The 20,025-nt window shown below is 35.1% G+C and overlaps 1 protein-coding gene across 1 annotated transcript; it reads left to right on the forward strand.

The window, feature by feature from the left end:
- Positions 1 to 4,026: 4,026 nt before the first annotated feature.
- Positions 4,027 to 18,834, forward strand: LOC115436539 (angiopoietin-related protein 3-like). The gene is made up of 7 exons (XM_030159406.1): positions 4,027 to 4,530; positions 5,925 to 6,035; positions 9,434 to 9,554; positions 9,895 to 10,008; positions 10,126 to 10,221; positions 13,807 to 14,079; positions 17,848 to 18,834. The coding sequence occupies exons 1-7, from the start codon at positions 4,027 to 4,029 to the stop codon at positions 18,066 to 18,068; spliced, it is 1,440 nt and encodes a 479-aa protein (XP_030015266.1). The 3' UTR covers positions 18,069 to 18,834.
- Positions 18,835 to 20,025: the final 1,191 nt, after the last annotated feature.

Below are 20,025 nucleotides of genomic sequence, written 5' to 3' on the forward strand. Positions count from 1 at the left end.
CCAGCAGTTAAACCAGAAAGAAACATATATAAACCAGCTAACCAGCAGTTAAAGCAGATAGAAACATATATAAACCAGCTAACCAGCAGTTAAAGCAGATAGAAACATATATAAACCAGCTAATCAGCAGTTAAACCAGATAGAAACATATATAAACCAGCTAATCAGCAGTTAAACCAGATAGAAACATATATAAACCAGCTAACCAGCAGTTAAATCAGATAAACATATATAAACCAGCTAACCAGCAGTTAAACCAGAAAGAAACATATATAAACCAGCTAACCAGCAGTTAAAGCAGATAGAAACATATATAAACCAGCTAACCAGCAGTTAAACCAGATAGAAACATATATATAAACCAGCTAACCAGCAGTTAAACCAGATAGAAACATATATAAACCAGCTAACCAGCAGTTAAACCAGATAGAAACATATATAAACCAGCTAACCAGCAGTTAAACCAGAAAGAAACATATATAAACCAGCTAACCAGCAGTTAAACCAGATAGAAACATGTATAAACCAGCTAACCAGCAGTTAAACCAGATAGAAACATATATAAACCAGCTAACCAGCAGTTAAACCAGAAAGAAATATATATAAACCAGCTAACCAGCAGTTAAAGCAGATAGAAACATATATATAAACCAGCTAACCAGCAGTTTAACCAGATAGAAACATATATAAACCAGCTAACCAGCAGTTAAACCAGATAGAAACATATATAAACCAGCTAACCAGCAGTTAAACCAGAAAGAAACATATATAAACCAGCTAACCAGCAGTTAAACCAGATAGAAACATATATAAACCAGCTAACCAGCAGTTAAACCAGAAAGAAATGTATATAAACATATATAACCCAGTCCATCATCAGTAAACCACACCTTAGCAGATCTCTCATATCTTATTCATCTCCAGTTCCATTATTAGCCAACTTTGCTTCATTTCAGTTCAGCTAGCTGTAGCTAGTAACATCAAACGTTTTTTAACATTCTAACAGGTTCCATACCTCTGTATTTGGATTACTTTTCATCCTCCTCTTTTCTCCTCTTCTAAACTGTGCAGTTAAGGGCTTTGGAAGGCCTTTTCATGGTGATAAACTCTCCAGTTTTTACCTGGATGCTAGTTCAACACCTGTCTGATGTAGTCATTTAGCTCTGCTCTGTCTCTGTCACTCACACACAGTGAGCCAAAAAAAAAAAAAAAAGAAAAGAAAAACACCCCATGTATCACTAAAGTAAATCCCAAACAGGACTGTGCTGCTTTGTCCCAGCTTTAGTCTGTATGTTCCAGGTAAAGTGGGGACCAGAAGACGACTGGAGACCACCAGTGACCAGACATGACAGACTGTGAAGTGTCCTATGGTGCTGCTAGCTCAAACTGCTGGAGCGAAATAAATCAATTTCATATCAATCCGACATTGACAAAGACGAAAACAAAGGGAATTTTATACATAATTTTTATACGTTTTAGTTAGTTTTGTAACCACACAATACAGTTTCAGTTAGTTATCGTTTTTTTCTTTTAATTAGAGTTTTTATTTATTTCAGTTAACGAAAATGTTTTTTCAATTTTAGTTTTCGTCATTTCGTTCGTTTTCGTTAACGATAATAACCTTGTCTCGTACTAAATTTAAAAAATGATTGGGTTTCCTGGTGTGTCCACACATACTGCAACATGTTTCTTCTTCTTCTTTGCATGTTGTAACGTCCGTCAACATCTGTTTTTTTTTAATTCACCTGACTCTAGTTGCAGAAAAAGGTCTTTCCATTACAGTTTTGTGTTATATACCAATTGTGCTGCACCCGAAAAACCACCTCTTGCCAGCGCAAAAACCTTTAATGGAAAAACGAGACTTTTGGTGAAAGTGTTGTTCTTCCATTAGGCAAATTTTTATGTGCTAGTTATACTCGTAAAATTTGAGGGTCAATGGAAAAGCAACCAGTGATAAAACCTAGAAGTTCTGTTGTTTTCACCACTGGATCCAGGTCTAAATCAAAAGAAAGTTTCATGATGAGGCTTAAAAAAGGTATAAAGTTATTATGTGATGTATTATCTTTGCTAATTTGCTGTTTGTTGATCCTATCTTTAGCGCTGCTATTGACAAAACAAACCATACAGAAAACTGAGGTGTTTTACTGTGGCTGTTTTCTGTCTAAAAACAGAGCTAAGCTAACAGAGCTATAATGTAAACTACGCCCGAACAACCACCTCTTGTCACCGCAAAAACTTTTAATCGACAAACAAGAGTTTTGGCGAAATTGTCGTTTTTCCATTAGGTACATTTTTATGCGTAAGTTATACTCATGCAATTTGAGGGTCAATGGAAAAGCAACTAGTGTCCACTAAATAATACAACAGGATCTTGTTAGACTTAGTGTTTGTTCGTGACTTTTATGGGATTTTTTGTTTTTGGTTAAAGAGATAAAGTGGATGTGGAATGCAGTCTGATGTACTGTAGAAAAATGATGGAATGGAGGGGGAGGAACAGACCCACACCCCCTGCAGATGTAAAGGGATCATTTGAAGTTCACAAACACACAGCAACTTTTTTTTTTTTTCTTTTTTTTTTTTTGAGGTGATCATACACTGATCATCCCCTTCCTCTGTCAGACTGTATAACACAACAGTGTAACTCCCTTGTGTTTGTCTCCCATCTGTGCAGCCTGGCATACTGCAGTTCTACTTCTGATGTAAAGTATGTATGGTAGGAGTTTTGCAGTACTATCTATCTATCTATCTATCTATCTATCTATCTATCTATCTATCTATCTATCTATCTATCTATCTATCTATCTATCTATCTATCTATCTATCTATCTATCTATCTATCCATCTATCCATCGTTCCATCGTACTATCGTTCTATCGTTCTATCTATCGTTCTATCTATCGTTCTATCTATCTATCTATCTATCTATCTATCTATCTATCTATCTATCTATCTATCTATCTATCGTTCTATCTATCGTTCTATCGTTCTATCATTCTATCGTTCTATCTATCTATCGTTCTATCTATCTATCGTTCTATCTATCTATCGTTCTATCGTTCTATCTATCGTTCTATCGTTCTGTCTATCTATCTATCTATCTATCTATCTATCTATCTATCTATCTATCTATCTATCTATCTATCTATCTATCTATCTATCTATCTATCTATCGTTCTATCTATCGTTCTATGTATCGTTCTATGTATCGTTCTATCTATCTATGTATCGTTCTATCTATCTGTCAATCTATCTATCTATTGTTCTATCCATCGTTCTATCGTTCTATCTATCTATCTATCTATCTATCTATCTATCTATCTATCTATTGTTCTATCGTTCTATCTATCGTTCGATCTATCATTCTATCTGTCTAGCTATCTAGCTATTGTTCTATCATTCTATCGATCATTCTATCATTCTATCGTTCTCTCTCTCTCTCTCTCTATCTATCTATCTATCTGTCGTTCTATCTGTCGTTCTATCGTTCTATAGTTCTATCGATCATTCTATCTATCATTCTATCGTTCTAACTATCTAGCTATCGTTCAATCTATCTATCTATCTATCTATCTATCTATCTATCTATCTATCTATCTATCTATCTATCTATCTATCTATCTATCTATCATACAAAACTTTAATAATAAAGGTGGGTTCACTATTTGACAAAAAACGGTCACTCTCGTCACTGTTTATAATTGTTCTATTAAAGAAAATTAAATGATGAATAAATTATAAACAATTATAAATCAAATCAGTAACAACACTCTAAATCATTTATATAACCTCCATGAGGGTAATCTAACTGTGAAGTAACACCAATGAAGATATGAAAATACTCACACTCTGGTGCTGATCAGTGGGAGGATAGTACATCCTCCATTCAGGAACTGATCACATGAGGTTAATCATTCACCTGAATCCACACTGCATATAAAGCCTAGGACGTTCTGTCAGTGCCTCTTGGTCCAGTCACAGAGGAAGGACAGGGCAGCCTGTTGGTCTCATAAAACCACCCACAGCAAGATGAAAACAACACTAACTCCTTTGCTGTTAGTCCTGGCTGTGGCCTGCACCGTCCTGTGTGTTAAGGAGGATCCTTCTGTTCTCCAGCCAGAGCCAACACCTGAAGCCCGGTCCCGCTTTGCTGCTCTGGACGACGTGCGTCTCCTGGCGAACGGTCTCCTCCAACTGGGTCAGAGCCTGCGGGAGTTTGTGCAGAAAACAAAGGGTCAGATAAATGACATCGTCCAGAAACTCAACATCTTTGACCGCTCCTTCTACCAGCTGTCAGTAATGGCCAGTGAGATTAAAGAAGAAGAAGAAGAGCTGAAGAAGACAACGGTGGTGCTGAAAGCCAACAATGAAGAGATTATGGACCTGTCCTTTCAGATCAGTTCCAAAATGGACAACATCCTGCAGGAGAAGAGTCAACTGCAGAACAAAGTGGAGGGTCTGGAGGAGAAGCTGAGCAGTTTGTCCCAGGGTCTGGTAACGAGCGACCAAGTGGCAGAGATCAACAGCCTCAGGGTGAGTCACCTATGTTATGACGGAACGTACAGCTGGAAATGCTCTTATTACACAGGTGGAAAACAATGGACATGGACCATCTGCTCTGTAAAATTCTCAAAAAGCATCCTCTGTTGTATAGTACACACTATAATACAGTAATTAGTATGTGTAGATGTATAAATGCAATACAAAAATGACCTGACAAACACAGTATCTATAGAATTTAATAAAAAGGTCTCGCACAATTAAACTTTTGCTAATAAAAATGTCAATGTCCACTTTTGGAAGAAAAAAAAAACACATTCAAAGCTATTTTAGAAGATGTACAGTCGGATAGTTTATTAAATGCATTCTTTAATAGATCATCTAAAGCAGTGTTTTTCAACCTTGGGGTCGCCTGAAATTTGTAGTATTTGATAAAAATAAAAACTTACTAATTAAAAAGATATGGTGAGTTGAGAGAGACAATCACAATACATAAAAGACATCACAAACTGTGAAGCTGAAACTGCAGCACTGTGGTTCTGTTTACACTGGTCTACAAGGAAAATACTTCCAGAATAAAAGTAATGAAATTTTACCACATGAGAGTCACTGATAAAGAAAAATCAAGTCAAAAATGCTGGTTGGCTGAACTTTCCAAGATACAGCCTTGGGTCAAAATGTGAAATTCAAGAATTAACGAGAGAATGGGTTTGACTCAAAAGGAATATTTGTCTCAGAGCTACAAGATCTACTTCAAAACACTGTCTGCACATTAGAATACATTCACTTTACAGGTTCTATTTAGTGGAAGATTTATAAAACTATTATATAAATGTACATAAACCAATATATATGTGTAATAACACTTAATTATATACCTTGAAAACATCAGTAAACCGGCACTTTTGTCATTTATTTTCCAATTAATCTTATTAAAATACGTAACATGAAGCACATTTAATCTCTGAAGCAAATCATTTCTAAAAAACTGTAGACCAGTGTTATCTTTCAAATGTTCATTGTGGTCAGTTTCAGATGCTGCAGCTCTTTCATAATTCATAGTTTGAGTTCTTGTTTGTTCAGTATCAATTGTCCTCCTTGTAAATCACAGCTGGACTGACTGTACATATCCTGACCAAGGAAAATAAAATTCTCCCTTTGTGCAGTAACCTACACCTGGATTTATTGCCTCTGTCCATAAAAATATACATTATATAGACTAAATGTCATCTAAAATTAATATTTATTTGCAACATAGTATAGCAAACTATTACATGATCAAAAACAAATTAATTTTAGCAAAAAAAAAAAAAAAAGTCTCCGTTTTGAATGTCTGGGGTCGCCAGAAATCTGTGACGTTAAAATGGGGTCACGAGCCAAAAAAGGTTGGGAACCACTGATCTAAAGGTTGTTTTTCTCTATATCAGGATGTGATCCACAGCCAGGAGCAGAGCATCATGGAGCTGCTGAAGGCTGTGAGGGAACAGAGTGACCAGCTCAACCATCAGAGGACTCAGATCAAGATGCTGGAGGAAAAGGTAAGCAAAGAAACAAACTTTAGATCAAATTAAGATCAAACTTGATTCGTCGTATACAATTATGCACAGTACAAAGATGATAAACTGCTTGGTCTCCTTAATCCAATGTACATTAACACAAGAAATATTGCATATAAAATAACCATTGATAAATCTAAATAAATCAATAGTTACTGAAATAACAAATTGTTTTTAGTATTAGAGCACTGAGATGTTGGTGCTTAAGATAATGCAGATATTGAAGTTCTGAAGTGTAAAGAACTTGGCTTCAGAATAGACACAGATGTACTGGTGACATAATAGATTAATATTCCTAGAAAAACAGAGGTTTTGGCAGATGACTGGTGTATTGATTGTTTGAGTCCTGTGTCTGATCCAGATGGACTGTGGGTGACGGTTTACACTCAGTGTTTCTGTGCCAATCTCTAAAGTTTGAAAACAGACAGAGAAAAGTTAGATTTGCAGTGATTGCACCAGTGTAAAGAAACTTTAATGGGGTAGAGCTGTTATAATAAATAATTTACAGTGAATTTTTAGAACAGATGTCATGAAGTTATTGTCGAGTTATTTATTTGATGAATACCTGCTTGAACCAATAGAGGACGCTGGGCCACTCAATTCCTTTTCTCCTTTAATTTTATTTCAGGCACAGGATGATTTACAGGTTATTAACCTTTGAAAACAAAGAAATATGGACAGTTAAACAAACGTGACTAACTCAAGTTCGATAAGTTCAGAGAATATTTTACTTTAAATAAGTCATAATTAAATTATTGATTTTTTATTTTTTTATCTGTTTTGAGGTTTAAACATCCATCACTGACCAAAAGTACCTTCTGAACTAAAATGTTTGATCCCTGTTGATCCACTAATCTTATCAATACATGTAAATAATTTGTGTAAAATGCAGTTTGTCATCTTTTCATGGTCATCAGATATGACCCATTTGGACGTTCAGAGGCTCCGTAGTGAACATGGAAACACAGTCATCTTCTACAACATTGATTCACCAGTAAAACCCATGGAGTTTGATCAATGACAGTGACTGGAAATGCTTGGTTTATGTTCAGTTAATGATATATAATATTTAAAAAGTCACTTTTTCTTCAGTTTTCTCTGTTTTTGATATAATAACCCTCAAAATAATCTGAGCTTTTATGAACATCTACATGATCAGTGAATTAAATACAGGAAAATACCTGGTTCATACTTATAAAATGCAAACTACAGAAGATAATATGATAATAAATGGTGATAAATCACTTAAGAAATGTTAGATAGAGAGAAAATTTTGTTTGGGAACTGACACAAAAGTACAGTAGAACTGGATCTTTATGTCTTAAACATTCAGCCTGAATTAAGATTTTATATTCATTTGCTTTTCGTTAAGGCAAGGCAAGCCTGGTTTATTCATATAGCACATTTCATTTACAAGACAATTCAAAGTGCTTTACATAAAACATTAAAAGCATTACAGTGGGGTGCAGGAGAAGCAATAAAAAGTATGGGCATGAAAAGAAAAAGAAAAAAAACAGAAAAAATCTTTCAGCTTAAAAGAAACAGTGCAGATCTGAACTTCTGAATCAGAACTCTATCCAAATGTAGCTGAGAACAGGTGGGTCTTTAACCTGGATTTAAATAAACTGAGTGTTTCAGTTGATCTGAGGCTTTCTGTTAGTGTGTTTGTTTAAATTAAGAGTTTAGGTGTAAATTCTATATTTAGTTATAATAACCTCAGCACCTCCATAAAGACAAACAATTGTACTGAAAGCATCCAAAGCACAAAATTCATACTTACCCCTATAAAGCCTGAACCATTAAATCACTAACTTTCTCTGAAACTGGAGCCTTATTGGTCCTTCTGAACAACCACAAAAACATTTTTTTCAAATATAATTTTCCATGTATGTGTTTCAATTTTGTGTCATATTTGATACATCAGGTCTCAATGCTCAAATGTTATTATTTTTGAACAAACAAAAACACAATATAACGCAAACATGTCTAACAAATTGGTAATTCCTTTCCAAAATTGCCAAAGTTCTTCCTCCTTCCTCATTAATGACAGTCTTGTAGTGTCACTGGAAAGGCCTCTGGTGAATGAACTCCTCCCCCCTGGTGGATTATCCGTGTACTGCATGTATCTAATTCTATACATCAGGTTTTTCAAGACAAACAACATCACACTGATCATGTCAACAAAAAGTTAAGGATATTTTTAATTTTGGGGCTGTTTTTTTTCCAGTTGGGATTCTTGCACAGCACTTTTTACTTTTTTGTGTGTGAATTGAAACACATGTTTTTAATGACCAGACATTAGGGATGGGAATAGTTAAGAATTTAACGATTCCGATTCCATTATTGATATTGCTTATCGACCCGATTCCTTACCGATTCTCTTATCGATTCTCATTGGGTGGGGGAATAAAAGAGTACAAACGGATGTGTTTGCATTAACTGTCTTTTATATTTCCATCTCTGCACAGAAAATATAACATATACAGTATGTACAAATAATAATAACAGATGACGCCGGAAACTAAAGACTCTTTACTAATTCCTCTATTGCCGCATTTCTACTACGTGGAACCAGTTCGACTCGGCTCGGCTTGTCTCCCGTTGTTGTGCACCTCATTTCCTTTCCCTTCTTACCTTTGGAAACTTGTATCTGAGGAGTTACGACGTTTGTTGCCCACACCGGAGCCGGTCCGGCATTCACTCTGCCGCTACATTCACAAGCGCCGTTAAGTAGAGTATCAAATACGTGACATTCCTGTAAATGATTCACATGTTGAGGACAAATGTTTGAGGATATTGGAGGGATTCCACCCTTTTGAGGACATGGAAGCTTTGACAGTGTTCCAAGTAAGTGGACCTGGTGTGGTCTTTTAGACCGTTTCTGCCTCAGTGCCATGTTTGCTACGTTCTGACCAAAACAATGCACCGTACGTGTGACGTCATCGTGCATGCACAACGAAGGCGGAATCGATAAGCAGAATCATTAAGCAGGCAGGTAAACGATTCCAAGGAATTGAGCTACTGGGAACCAGTTCTCAAAAAGAACCGGTTCTCGATTCCCATCCCTACCAGACATAGTTTATTTACAAATGGCAAAAATGACAAAAAAAATGACAAAAAAAAAAAAAGAAATATCCTTCACTTTTTGTTTGTAGTGTATCTAATTGTATACATCAGGTTTTTCAAGAAAAAGAATATCACACTGATCATGTAGAGGGCTTCCAAACTCATGATGTATCAAATATGATACTTTTGGTGTTACAGGGTTAAGAAACTTGTCACTTTTGCACTCTTTCAAAGTTTAATATATGTGAAAGTGTATTTCTACATCATGAGGATTATGTCACGAAGCTTAAGTGTTTCCCTAATATATTTTTCAGGTTATAGCCAGCACACACCAGCAGGAAACCATTGAGAAGGTGCCTGAAATGTTCAACGCTGAAGCCCCGACACTCACCACTTATCTGACCTCACACTCCACCAACAGCACTGAAATGATGAGTAAGACAGATTGTAAATTTAACAAAATGTCCAAACCGATTTTAAGAATTTGTCATACATGTTCGTACAAACTCCACAGAGGTTAAGTATTCCATTAAACCGTGTCAGTGCTTACGGTTTAAGTTCGGGGCATTTCCTTCAATTTTCTGCTTCACATTTACACAGTTTGGGAGAATCAGCGCTGACTGAGCAATCAGTTCTCTGTTAGTGCTGCTGATCTGTAAAGATGACCTTTAAGTCGCATGTAGATGTCCATTTCTCTGCTGGAGATGAACACTTTGCTGCCAAATGGAGCACAGCTTCCAGCCTAATGTTGTGATTTTGGTCATTTTAAAAATAGATCTGCCATCAGACTGCAGTGAACTGTTCAACAGAGGGGAGCGAGTCACCGGGGTCTACGTCATCAGACCCAACAGATCGCAGCCCTTCATGGCCTTTTGTGACATGAGTAAAGGTTTGACTATTAAGAACAGCATCCAGGATAGAATAGTACTGTTTTTAACTTTAACTGTGTGTGTCTCTTTGTGACTAAATATAATCATTTACTCTTTTTTTTTTCTTTATTAATTAAACCAAGGAGCAACAGTCATCCAGAGAAGAAGGGATGGTTCTGTGAATTTTGATCAAAACTGGGACAAATATGTAGATGGATTTGGGGATTTTAAAGGTGAGAATCATCCATCCATCCATTTTCTGCCGCTTATCCAGGGCTGGGTGTTTAAAAGGTGTAAATAAGTAAAACGTACATCGTAAACGTACGTCAGTGAGGGGTTGAATCTTTTTGTAGGCAAAGTGTTCTTTTTTTTTTAAATCATTCATATAGTAGAAAAAACAACTCTAACCTCTTAAACATGTAACACCTTTTCTCTCACTTCATAATAACTGTCAATTAAACTTAAAGACCGAAACAGCTGCCGACGACTCAAAGCATATACTGATCTGAATTTTAATATTTTAATTTTGTACCTTTAATCCTAACAATACAGCTGAAACTAGTCAAGCAGGTAAACAAACAACTACCCCTGTGTGACAAATTAATTACCTACAGTAATTCCTATCAATACCTTTAAAAAAAACTTAGGTAAATTACAAATTCTCAGCTTTTCATTGTCATTTTGAATGACAGTTTGTCCCAATTTGGACATTCAGGGGCTCTGTAGTGAATATGGAAACACTGTCGTCTTCTGCAGCTTTTATTCAATAGTAAAAGTCACACTGGCTGTACATACTTCTTTTAATGTTAAGTTAATCATCAATTTTACTGAAAAAGAACTATTTCTTCAATTTCCTGTGTTTTAATATGACAAACTTTGAATTTACTCAGAGATTTTATGAACCTCCACATCATGAGTAAATGAAATACAGGAAAATAGTTGATTTTCACTTAAAAATGCAAAATGCAGAGGATTTTTAAAATGTATTTATGCACTTTATATGATAGGGATAATGCAAATTACATAGTATAACTTCTACCTGTTACAAACAAGCTGTAGTAACTGATGATTCACATAAAGAGATTATAACTATTGGTAGTTTCCATCTCCAGTCCCTAGTCAGGCTTTTAGAAAGAAAGAAAGAAAGATTTAAGGTTGCATAAAATGACATGCTATAATCACAGATGTTAAAATCTCTCTCTCTCTCTCTCTCTCTCTCTCTCTCTCTCTGTGTGTATATATGTATAGGGTGGGGAAGCAAAATTTACAATGAACATTTAGTTGTTTTTTCTCAGCAGGCACTACGTCAATTGTTTTGAAACCAAACATATACTGATGTCATAATCATACCTAACACTATTATCCATACCTTTTCAGAAACTTTTGCCCTAATGAGTAATCAGGAAAGCAAATTTCAAAGAGTGTGTGATTTGCTGAATGCACTCGTCACACCAAAGGAGATTTCAAAAATAGTTGGAGTGTCCATAAAGACTGTTTATAATGTAAAGAAGAGAATGACTATGAGCAAAACTATTACGAGAAAGTCTGGAAGATACTATTAAAGAAGAATGGGAGAAGTTGTCACCCCAATATTTGAGGAACACTTGCGCAAGTTTCAGGAAGCGTGTGAAGGCAGTTATTGAGAAAGAAGGAGGACACATAGAATAAAAACATTTTCTATTATGTAAATTTTCTTGTGGCAAATAAATTCTCATGACTTTCAATAAAATAATTGGTCATACACTGTCTTTCAATCCCTGCCTCAAAATATTGTAAATTTTGCTTCCCCACCCTGTATGTATGTGTATGTACAGCATATGTAAATATTTAAAGTCACATAAAAGTTACATAAAATTACAGTACAGAATCAGAATAGCATTTATTGTCATTTGACAGCACAGTACAATGTGCAGTACATCAAATGAAATTAAGATCGATGATTAGGAGCATCGAGCTGCTGCAGACCTAGTTGTGCGGCCATAGACCCCCTTCTTCGGAAATTGAGGATAATGAAAGCACATACAGAAGACGACATACAATATACACACAGTACACATGGTCACATGGTGGAACTTTTTCAGTGGATTTGGTAGGAGTGTGGGGGACAGGAGGAAACACAGAGTACAAGGGCAGACAGGAGGGGAGGGGGGAGCATACGTCTGCTCTCGTCAAAGGACAGTCTGAAGAACTGTTAAAAATGCTCATATCTCTGATTTTGCTTTAGCCAGCTTTTGAGGCTTTTGTTAAAAGTTTTCATTTTAGGATTTTTTTATGATAATATTATAATAAATGCTGATAAATCACTTCGGAAATGTTCATTGGAAAGTCACTACTAAAATATTTCTATAGGTCTTTAAGAGTGAAAGTGTAACTGCTCCTTTAAACTTGATGCAATTGAGGTACATTTATTTTACTTTAGTATTTACACTCATACAACTTCATACCTCTACACCAGAACACTTTTGTTAAATGTACTTTTTACTAGAGCTGGGCGATGATAGGACACTTTAGAAACAACTACTCAACTATGAGTAACTTTGAGTCAAAACAGTAGCTCAATAAAGTTTTAAGAAATCCCTGTGATGTTTTTTTTTAGGGTTAGATGTTCCTTCCATATTTGTTGATAGCTTACTTTGAGTTTTACGTTCCTGATCTTCATATATATGTCGAGGCCCAAAACGGAATCTGGCCCAATTCAGAATCAGGCCGGCCCAGAATGGAATTCTATTCTAGGCCGGCCTAGAATGGAATCCTGCTGCTATAATGTTATTTTTATACCATGTTTAATGCAAATGATCCATAATTCCATAATTTGTCATAATTTTACATTTTCAGTCTTACATACCTTGAGTAACTATTGTCAATTTCAGTCTATTTCACTGTACCATATATTGGTGGGGAGTACCACTAGGTTCTATTTGTAAATAAAGTGTATTATAGTTTACAATTAAAATGTTGTTTGTTTCATTTTTTTCACATATTTGCAAATTCCATGTACTGATTTTTGTAATAATTTAGATCATTTGCATTAAACATGGTATAAAAATAACATTATAGCAGCAGGATTCCATTCTAGGCCGGCCTAGAATAGAATTCCATTCTGGGCCGGCCTGATTCTGAATCGGGCCCGATTCCGTTTTGGGCCTCGACATATATTTGTATATTTTATCTTGGATTTAATTAATTGGTGAAATGGATGGATTTGTTTAATATCAGCGTTTCCCTGATCTGCCATCAGTCACCCTTTACTTGTTACTTTACTACATTTTCATACCAGTTTTAAAGATCTTTATATGAAGCCAAGAAACTGGAAAAAAAAAAATAATAAGAATCATTTTACTGTAATGCTTTAGCTCCTTTTTTGCTTCTAATGGCATGATTTAAGAAGCAATTGTGAATATGTAAATTTATTCTGATTCTCCCCATATATAAAGAAAGCAGATAAATAGATTATATGGATTTTTATATTCTCTTGTTTACATATTTTATCATATAGTTTCGGTTATAATGTCATTGTCTTGTCCATTGTGTAAAATTTCAATGTGCATATCAAATACTTCATGTGCCACAGTGTGAAGTTTTTGTGGACCTTATGAAGAATAGTTTCAGTACCCTTTTAGCTAATGAGTATCCTAATACATGAAATGAAATATGGCCTTTTAATTAAGAAGGATTTTTTTCACTTAGGACTTGTGAAGGAGATCTTTTACTTCGTTGTCCTTTTGATGAAGTAAAGGATCTAAATACTTATTAGTGCTTTTCAAAGCCACCTGTAAAAGCCTTTCAGCTCTGAGCTTTCCACACCGTGTCTTTCACAGGAGAGTTTTGGCTCGGCCTCAGGAAGATTCACTCCCTCGCTGCTCAGGGCAACTCTGTCCTTCACATCCAGCTGGAAGATTGGAAACAGAGCAGGCGTTTTATTGAATACAGATTTTATCTCGATGGCCCTGAGAGCAACTATACCATTCATCTCACACATCTATCTGGAGATCTGCCCGACCCCATGAGTAACCACACAGGCATGATGTTCTCCACCAAGGACAAGGACAATGACAACCACCAGGACGACAACTGTGCCCAAAACTACACAGGTACAGACCACTCATGAAGTAGTCCATTCATGATGAGATTTACAACCATGCAACATGCGCTATTACATTAACCCTTTCATGCACAAATTATGAGACCCTCAATCGAGATGTTTTTTCCTTCGTGTTTTTATTCCTCTTTAGGCATGAAAAAAACAGCATGCCTAAAAAAACTTTTCTATTAACCTATTTTTCATGGAGCTCCAAAAATGTCCACTCAGCTAGAAATCATGTGTTTAATTTTGGGAGCAAATAAACATGTATTTACTGATATATTGTGTGAAAACTATGACATAAAAACATTTTTAATGCTTATTATGGGTAATTCATTTCTCAGACAGTGGTAGTTGTTTGTTTACTTGCTTTACTAGTTTGTCTGATAAATGAATTACCTACAATAATTACATGTGGAAGACAGTATGAACCTTTACCAGACATGTTTAATGCTGTTAATCTGATGTTTTCTCACATTTTAACACCAGTCATTACTCACTTTGTGGAGATAATATGCAAAAACAAAAACAAAAACAAAACTTTTACAAAAACTGTTAATTACAGACTAATAACAACAATTGATTTACACTTAAACATATTACTCTGGATCAGGTTTATCAAGAACAGTAAAGTTACAGTAATGGTATGCATGTCAGTGTATGAGATGATGCATGAGCGTCCACTGTGTTGGCTGATATGGAACTAAAACAGCTAAATTCATGAATATACAAGACAACAGCTGTAGAATAAGTGTCCACTGTAGTGACCACTATGCATGAAAGGGTTAAAGTAGGAAATTTTTACTACATGTTGACTTATCTTTTAATAACTTAAGTAAAAGTACAGTACAGTAAAAAAAAACTGATGACTGATTGTTAAAAAAAAACAACAACTATTATGTCACCAAAGTGATGTCTGATAAATGAGTAGATTGCAAGTTAGAAATAATTTAAAGGTAAGTTAAGAAATTAACCAAACCTCTCTAAAACATTTTTCATTCACCTAATATTTTATTAAATGCTATATATTTTGATTCCCCAAGTCCCTAAATATTTCTGTGTTTACAAAGTCTCAAGACACTTATTTGTTAGATTTATTTGAATAATTTTAGGGAATTTTATTCCTAAAGAAATGTAAGAAAATAGTATAATACCTTTTTAATCATAAAAATGTTATTAAGTGTAGCTTAACTGCAATATTACAGTCACGGCCAAAGGTTTTGGCAGTGACACATTTTTTTTTTTTTTCAAACTTTGTAGAATTTTTTTTTTTTTCTTCCAGTCTTTTCAAACTCAATAACACTGGGTTACAAAAAAATGTTTTTTGTAAGTTGTCTAGGTTTTTTCAACTGAATTAGGACCATTTTGCACCGCTAAATCCAAAAATGACATCTGTTTTTCCCAATCAGGTCAGGTTTTTTTGCTAATTTGATTTTGAAAAATTTGATCTTCTCACAAAATTGATTACATTTTTGTGACTTTATCAGTTGATTTTTTATATAGTTCTCACCCAAAATAGGTTTTAAGAGAAAAAAAATCATTTTCTAATAGGATTCCTGTTAGGTACAGTGGTGTATTCACCGCAGATGTAGCAGAATACATCAGGCTTATTTTTGCAAGATCTTCTAGTCGAAGCCATTTCATTCACCTGTAATATTAAAAAAAACATTAATCATAAATTGGCAAAAGTAAAATCTTCAGAACTCGTTTATTGCAAGAAATATGAAAGAATTTTGTGTCATATGATGTGAAAATGCCCATAAATGTAAGCAAAAATGTTAAAAAGCCAATATGTAGCATAGTTCAGAAAGTTGACCTGATTGAGCAAAATTAATGTGATTTTTGGATTCAGCACACCAAAATTATCCTAAATCAGCTCAAAAAACTTAAACAATAAATTTGTTGTTGACCAGCGTAATCAACAGATAAGTCATATCTATGCAAAGAGTTAATATGTTTTAGTGCCAAAACTTTTGGCCATGACTGTAAATGATTGTAAAGTAAAAAAGATTAAAATAATTAAACCAGTTACTTCAAAATTAGTAAAATAAATACATTTTCTTACTTCCTCATTTTCTACTTTATTATTTTGTTAGGTTATTTCTGCTGAAATTGGTTGAAATGTTATTAATAAAGGATTTAAACAATAATTATTAAAGGTAACTTTTCCTGAAATATAGTTTTTTTTTTAATGTATTCACTGAGTCTTAATTTCTTCTAGTGTAGACATATATAGAATTGTATTTGTGCCAGTTTCTTGAGCGAGCAACGATAGCTTCTGAGCGCACAATTAGAGATTTTGAGCACATAAAAATATATTTTGCGAGCACATCAATTATATTTCAAAAAGAAATTATGCTTGAGCAAACAAAAATCGATATTGTGCTCCATAAATGTTGGTTTTACTCATAATGTTCTCTCACAAATTCTTTCCATGGTGCACAAACAGACCGCTGTGCTCGCTCACTTTCCCCTTCCCTCTCTCGCTCAACCTCCCTCTCCCTGCGCGCTCAGGTTGTCGTGTCCGCACGCTCAACTTGACACACACGTTACAATTGTGCCACAAAACCAACCAATCGGAGAGCTTGTGGAAGTACACTCTGATCGGCTGTTCGCTCTCCAATTAGCTCGCTAGTTACATTTACCCGAAAAAAAAGTGCTCAACGAGACAGACACGGACCGGAAGAGGAAGAATTGATTCTACACGAACTTATACAAATAAACAGATATAATGTAAACCCTGACAACGCAGTCCTAACATTACGGCACTATAGTACAAAAACTAAACAAAGTAGTGGTATGACATGAGACAATAATCATAATAATAATAAATACTGACCGAAGTTTGTGTAGAATCAATTCCTCCTCTTCCGGTCCGTGTCTGTCTCGTCGAGCGCTTTTTTTTCGGGTAAATGTTACTAGCGAGCTAATTGGAGAGCGAACAGCCAATCAGAGTGTACTTCCGCAAGCTCTCCGATTGGTTGGTTTTGTGGCACAATTGTAACGTGTGTGTCAAGTTGAGCGTGCGGACACGACAACCTGAGCGCGCAGGGAGAGGGAGGTTGAGCGAGAGAGGGAAGGGGAAAGTGAGCGAGCGCAGCGGTCTGTTTGTGCGCCATGGAAAGAATTTGTGAGAGAACATTATGAGTAAAACTAACATGCAAACGCATTTATGGAGCACAATATTGATTTTTGTTTGCTCAAGCATAATTTCTTTTTGAAATATAATTGATGTGCTTGCAAAATATATTTTTATGTGCTCAAAATCTCTAATTGTGCGCTCAGAAGCTATCGTTGCTCGCTCAAGAAACTGGCACAAATATAATTCCATAGACATATTCCACTGCAAATAGAGGTGTTATTTAAAAATAGGAAAGTAAAAGTACATATTTATCAGCAAAAACTAGCTCTAAGTTTTTTGGAAAAAGCTATATTATTATTGTATATTTTTTTATTTAATTTTTATCACTAAAAGCATTTCGATGTAGTAGTTTGTCAGTGTGGAGCTGATTTTAGTTACTCCTTTAATTATATATACTATGTAAAAAGTATTATGCAGGTATATTTAATTGGCATAGAAATGTTTTAGAATAAAAAGTGCAATATTTGCCTCTGAGATGTAATGAAGTAAAAGTAAATATAAAACTACTCAAAAATACTTATCATGCCATAAAAAAAAATACTATGATTGAGATGGTTACAAAATTGTGGTCAAGTACAGTAACTAAGTAAATGTATTGATAGTCATTGACATTGGCTTTCATTTGTGATCCTGTAGGTGGTTGGTGGTTCAACGCTTGTGGAGAAACCAACCTGAATGGCAGATACTTCCACATGAAACCAAAGGGTCGCTCAGAACGCCGTAGAGGGATCCAGTGGAGGCAGGGCCGAAAGGCGGCCTACTCCCTCAGATTCACCCAGATATCTGTGCAGCCTCTGGCTTCAGGCAGCGCTGCCTCCTCCACATCAGCTTCCAGCGAGGCAGGGCTCTTCGTCTGAGACAGCATCCAAAGCCTTCAGTGAAAACGGTCTGAACAAACCAGCGTTAAACAGCAACCTCTTCTGGAGCACCTGGGTAATGGAGGCACAGTTACAGTAGATACAGGACACAAAGATGGATCAACTGTGTCTAAAAAAGAGAAACAATATGCTACTTCATATTGTATTAGGCTGGGATAGTCGGAGATAGAAAAAGGTAGAAATGCATGCAGTGTATATTCAACAAAGAGGTGTTTTATCAGATTTTCATACCTGGGTTAAAATGTATTTCCACTTGCAATACCTCAGGAGTCACAGGTTATAAGTTAAAAAAAAAAAAAAAATGTAATTCCTTAACAGCTCTCATAATGAGTCATGTTGACTCTTGCACACCATGCATCTTTTCTTTACACACTGATAAATATATTGTATTATATTTAACATTAACTTCATGTATTATGTCTGTTATATGTTACTATATATTAGACTTGATTAGGCATGAACATCCCAACCTAACGATGTGATTTAACACTTTGTTCTTTCATTAAACCCAAACTTAAAAAGACAAATTACACAATGTCCTACGTCAGGCGCTGACATCATTGGACTTTCTGTGTAAACAAAGATTCGACCTTGAGTAATGTTATGTCAGGACGAAAAACATCAAAGTTCCACTGTGTTTTGAGGCAGGATCTTGTAAAAGGAATCGACGTGTGTGTTACCACATACTGAAATCTTCTAAATGTTGCAATTAGAAGGTGTTTGACTTTATTTTTTTTTGTACTGTGTTGTAAGGCAGCCCCAATAAACTTTAGAGGGCAGTGTTGTTCTGTCTCCATGCCTGTTTCATGTGCTGCATATATAATTAGATCTGACATATTTGTTTTGTAAACATATACTTAGGGTCGCATATCCCTCTTTAAGTACATCCTTCTAATGCACTCGATAATTACTCATCTCACTTTCTGTTCTTACTTTTATTTTTAACCCATAAAGGCCCAGTGTGACATTTGTAGCAGTTCCCAAATGAATTTTTCTTTACCTTGAAGCATCCTAAAGTGATTTACCACCATTTATTGTAATATTAACATCTGTGTTTTGTGGTTTTTTTTCCAGTGAAATCAGGTATTTTCCCTACATTTAATTTACTGATCATATAGATGTTCATGAAAACTCAGAGTAAAGTTAAAGATTGTTTTATCAAAAATAGAGAAAATTGAAGAAAAAGGGACTTTTTCAGCAAAATCTATCAGTAACTGAACATAAACCCAGTGTGTCCATCCACTGTCATTGATCCAACTCCATGGGCTTTACTGGTGAATCAATGTTGTAGAAGATGACAGTGTTTCTACGGTAACTATGGAGCTTCTGAACATCCAAATGGGTCATATCTGATGACTATGAAAAGATGACAAACTGTATTTTACACCTATTATTTCCATGTATTGATAGGATTAATGGATCAACAGGTATTAAACAGTTTATATCAGTAGATACTTTTAGGTGATGGTGTTTGTTTGGGTCTTTACAGGTTAACCCTTTAAAGCCTGAACCATTAAATCAGCAATAGAAAATTCCAGCTCTTTGAAACTGGAGCCTTTATTGGTCCTTCTGAACAACCCCATTTTTTTTTTCCCCCAAATATCAATTTCCATGTATGAGTCAATTTTCATTTTCAATTTGTATCATATTTGATACATCAGGTCTCAATGCTCAAATATTATTATTTTTGATCAAACAAAAACATAATTTAACACTAACACGTCTAACAAATAATAATAATAATAATAATAATAATAATAATAAAAATAATAATGACGATGATGATGATAATAATAGTTTTATTTATATAGCACCTTTAAAAACAAAGTGTACAAAGTGCTTTGACAGACAAAGCAGAAGGGCACAACAGCAGAATACAAGATGCAAGACATTAAAATAAGAAACAACACAAAAAAAGACATGTACAGCAAATGCG

The sequence above is a fragment of the Sphaeramia orbicularis genome, chromosome 17 (genome assembly GCF_902148855.1).
Source record: "Sphaeramia orbicularis chromosome 17, fSphaOr1.1, whole genome shotgun sequence".
In the NCBI taxonomy this organism is placed as follows: domain Eukaryota; kingdom Metazoa; phylum Chordata; class Actinopteri; order Kurtiformes; family Apogonidae; genus Sphaeramia; species Sphaeramia orbicularis.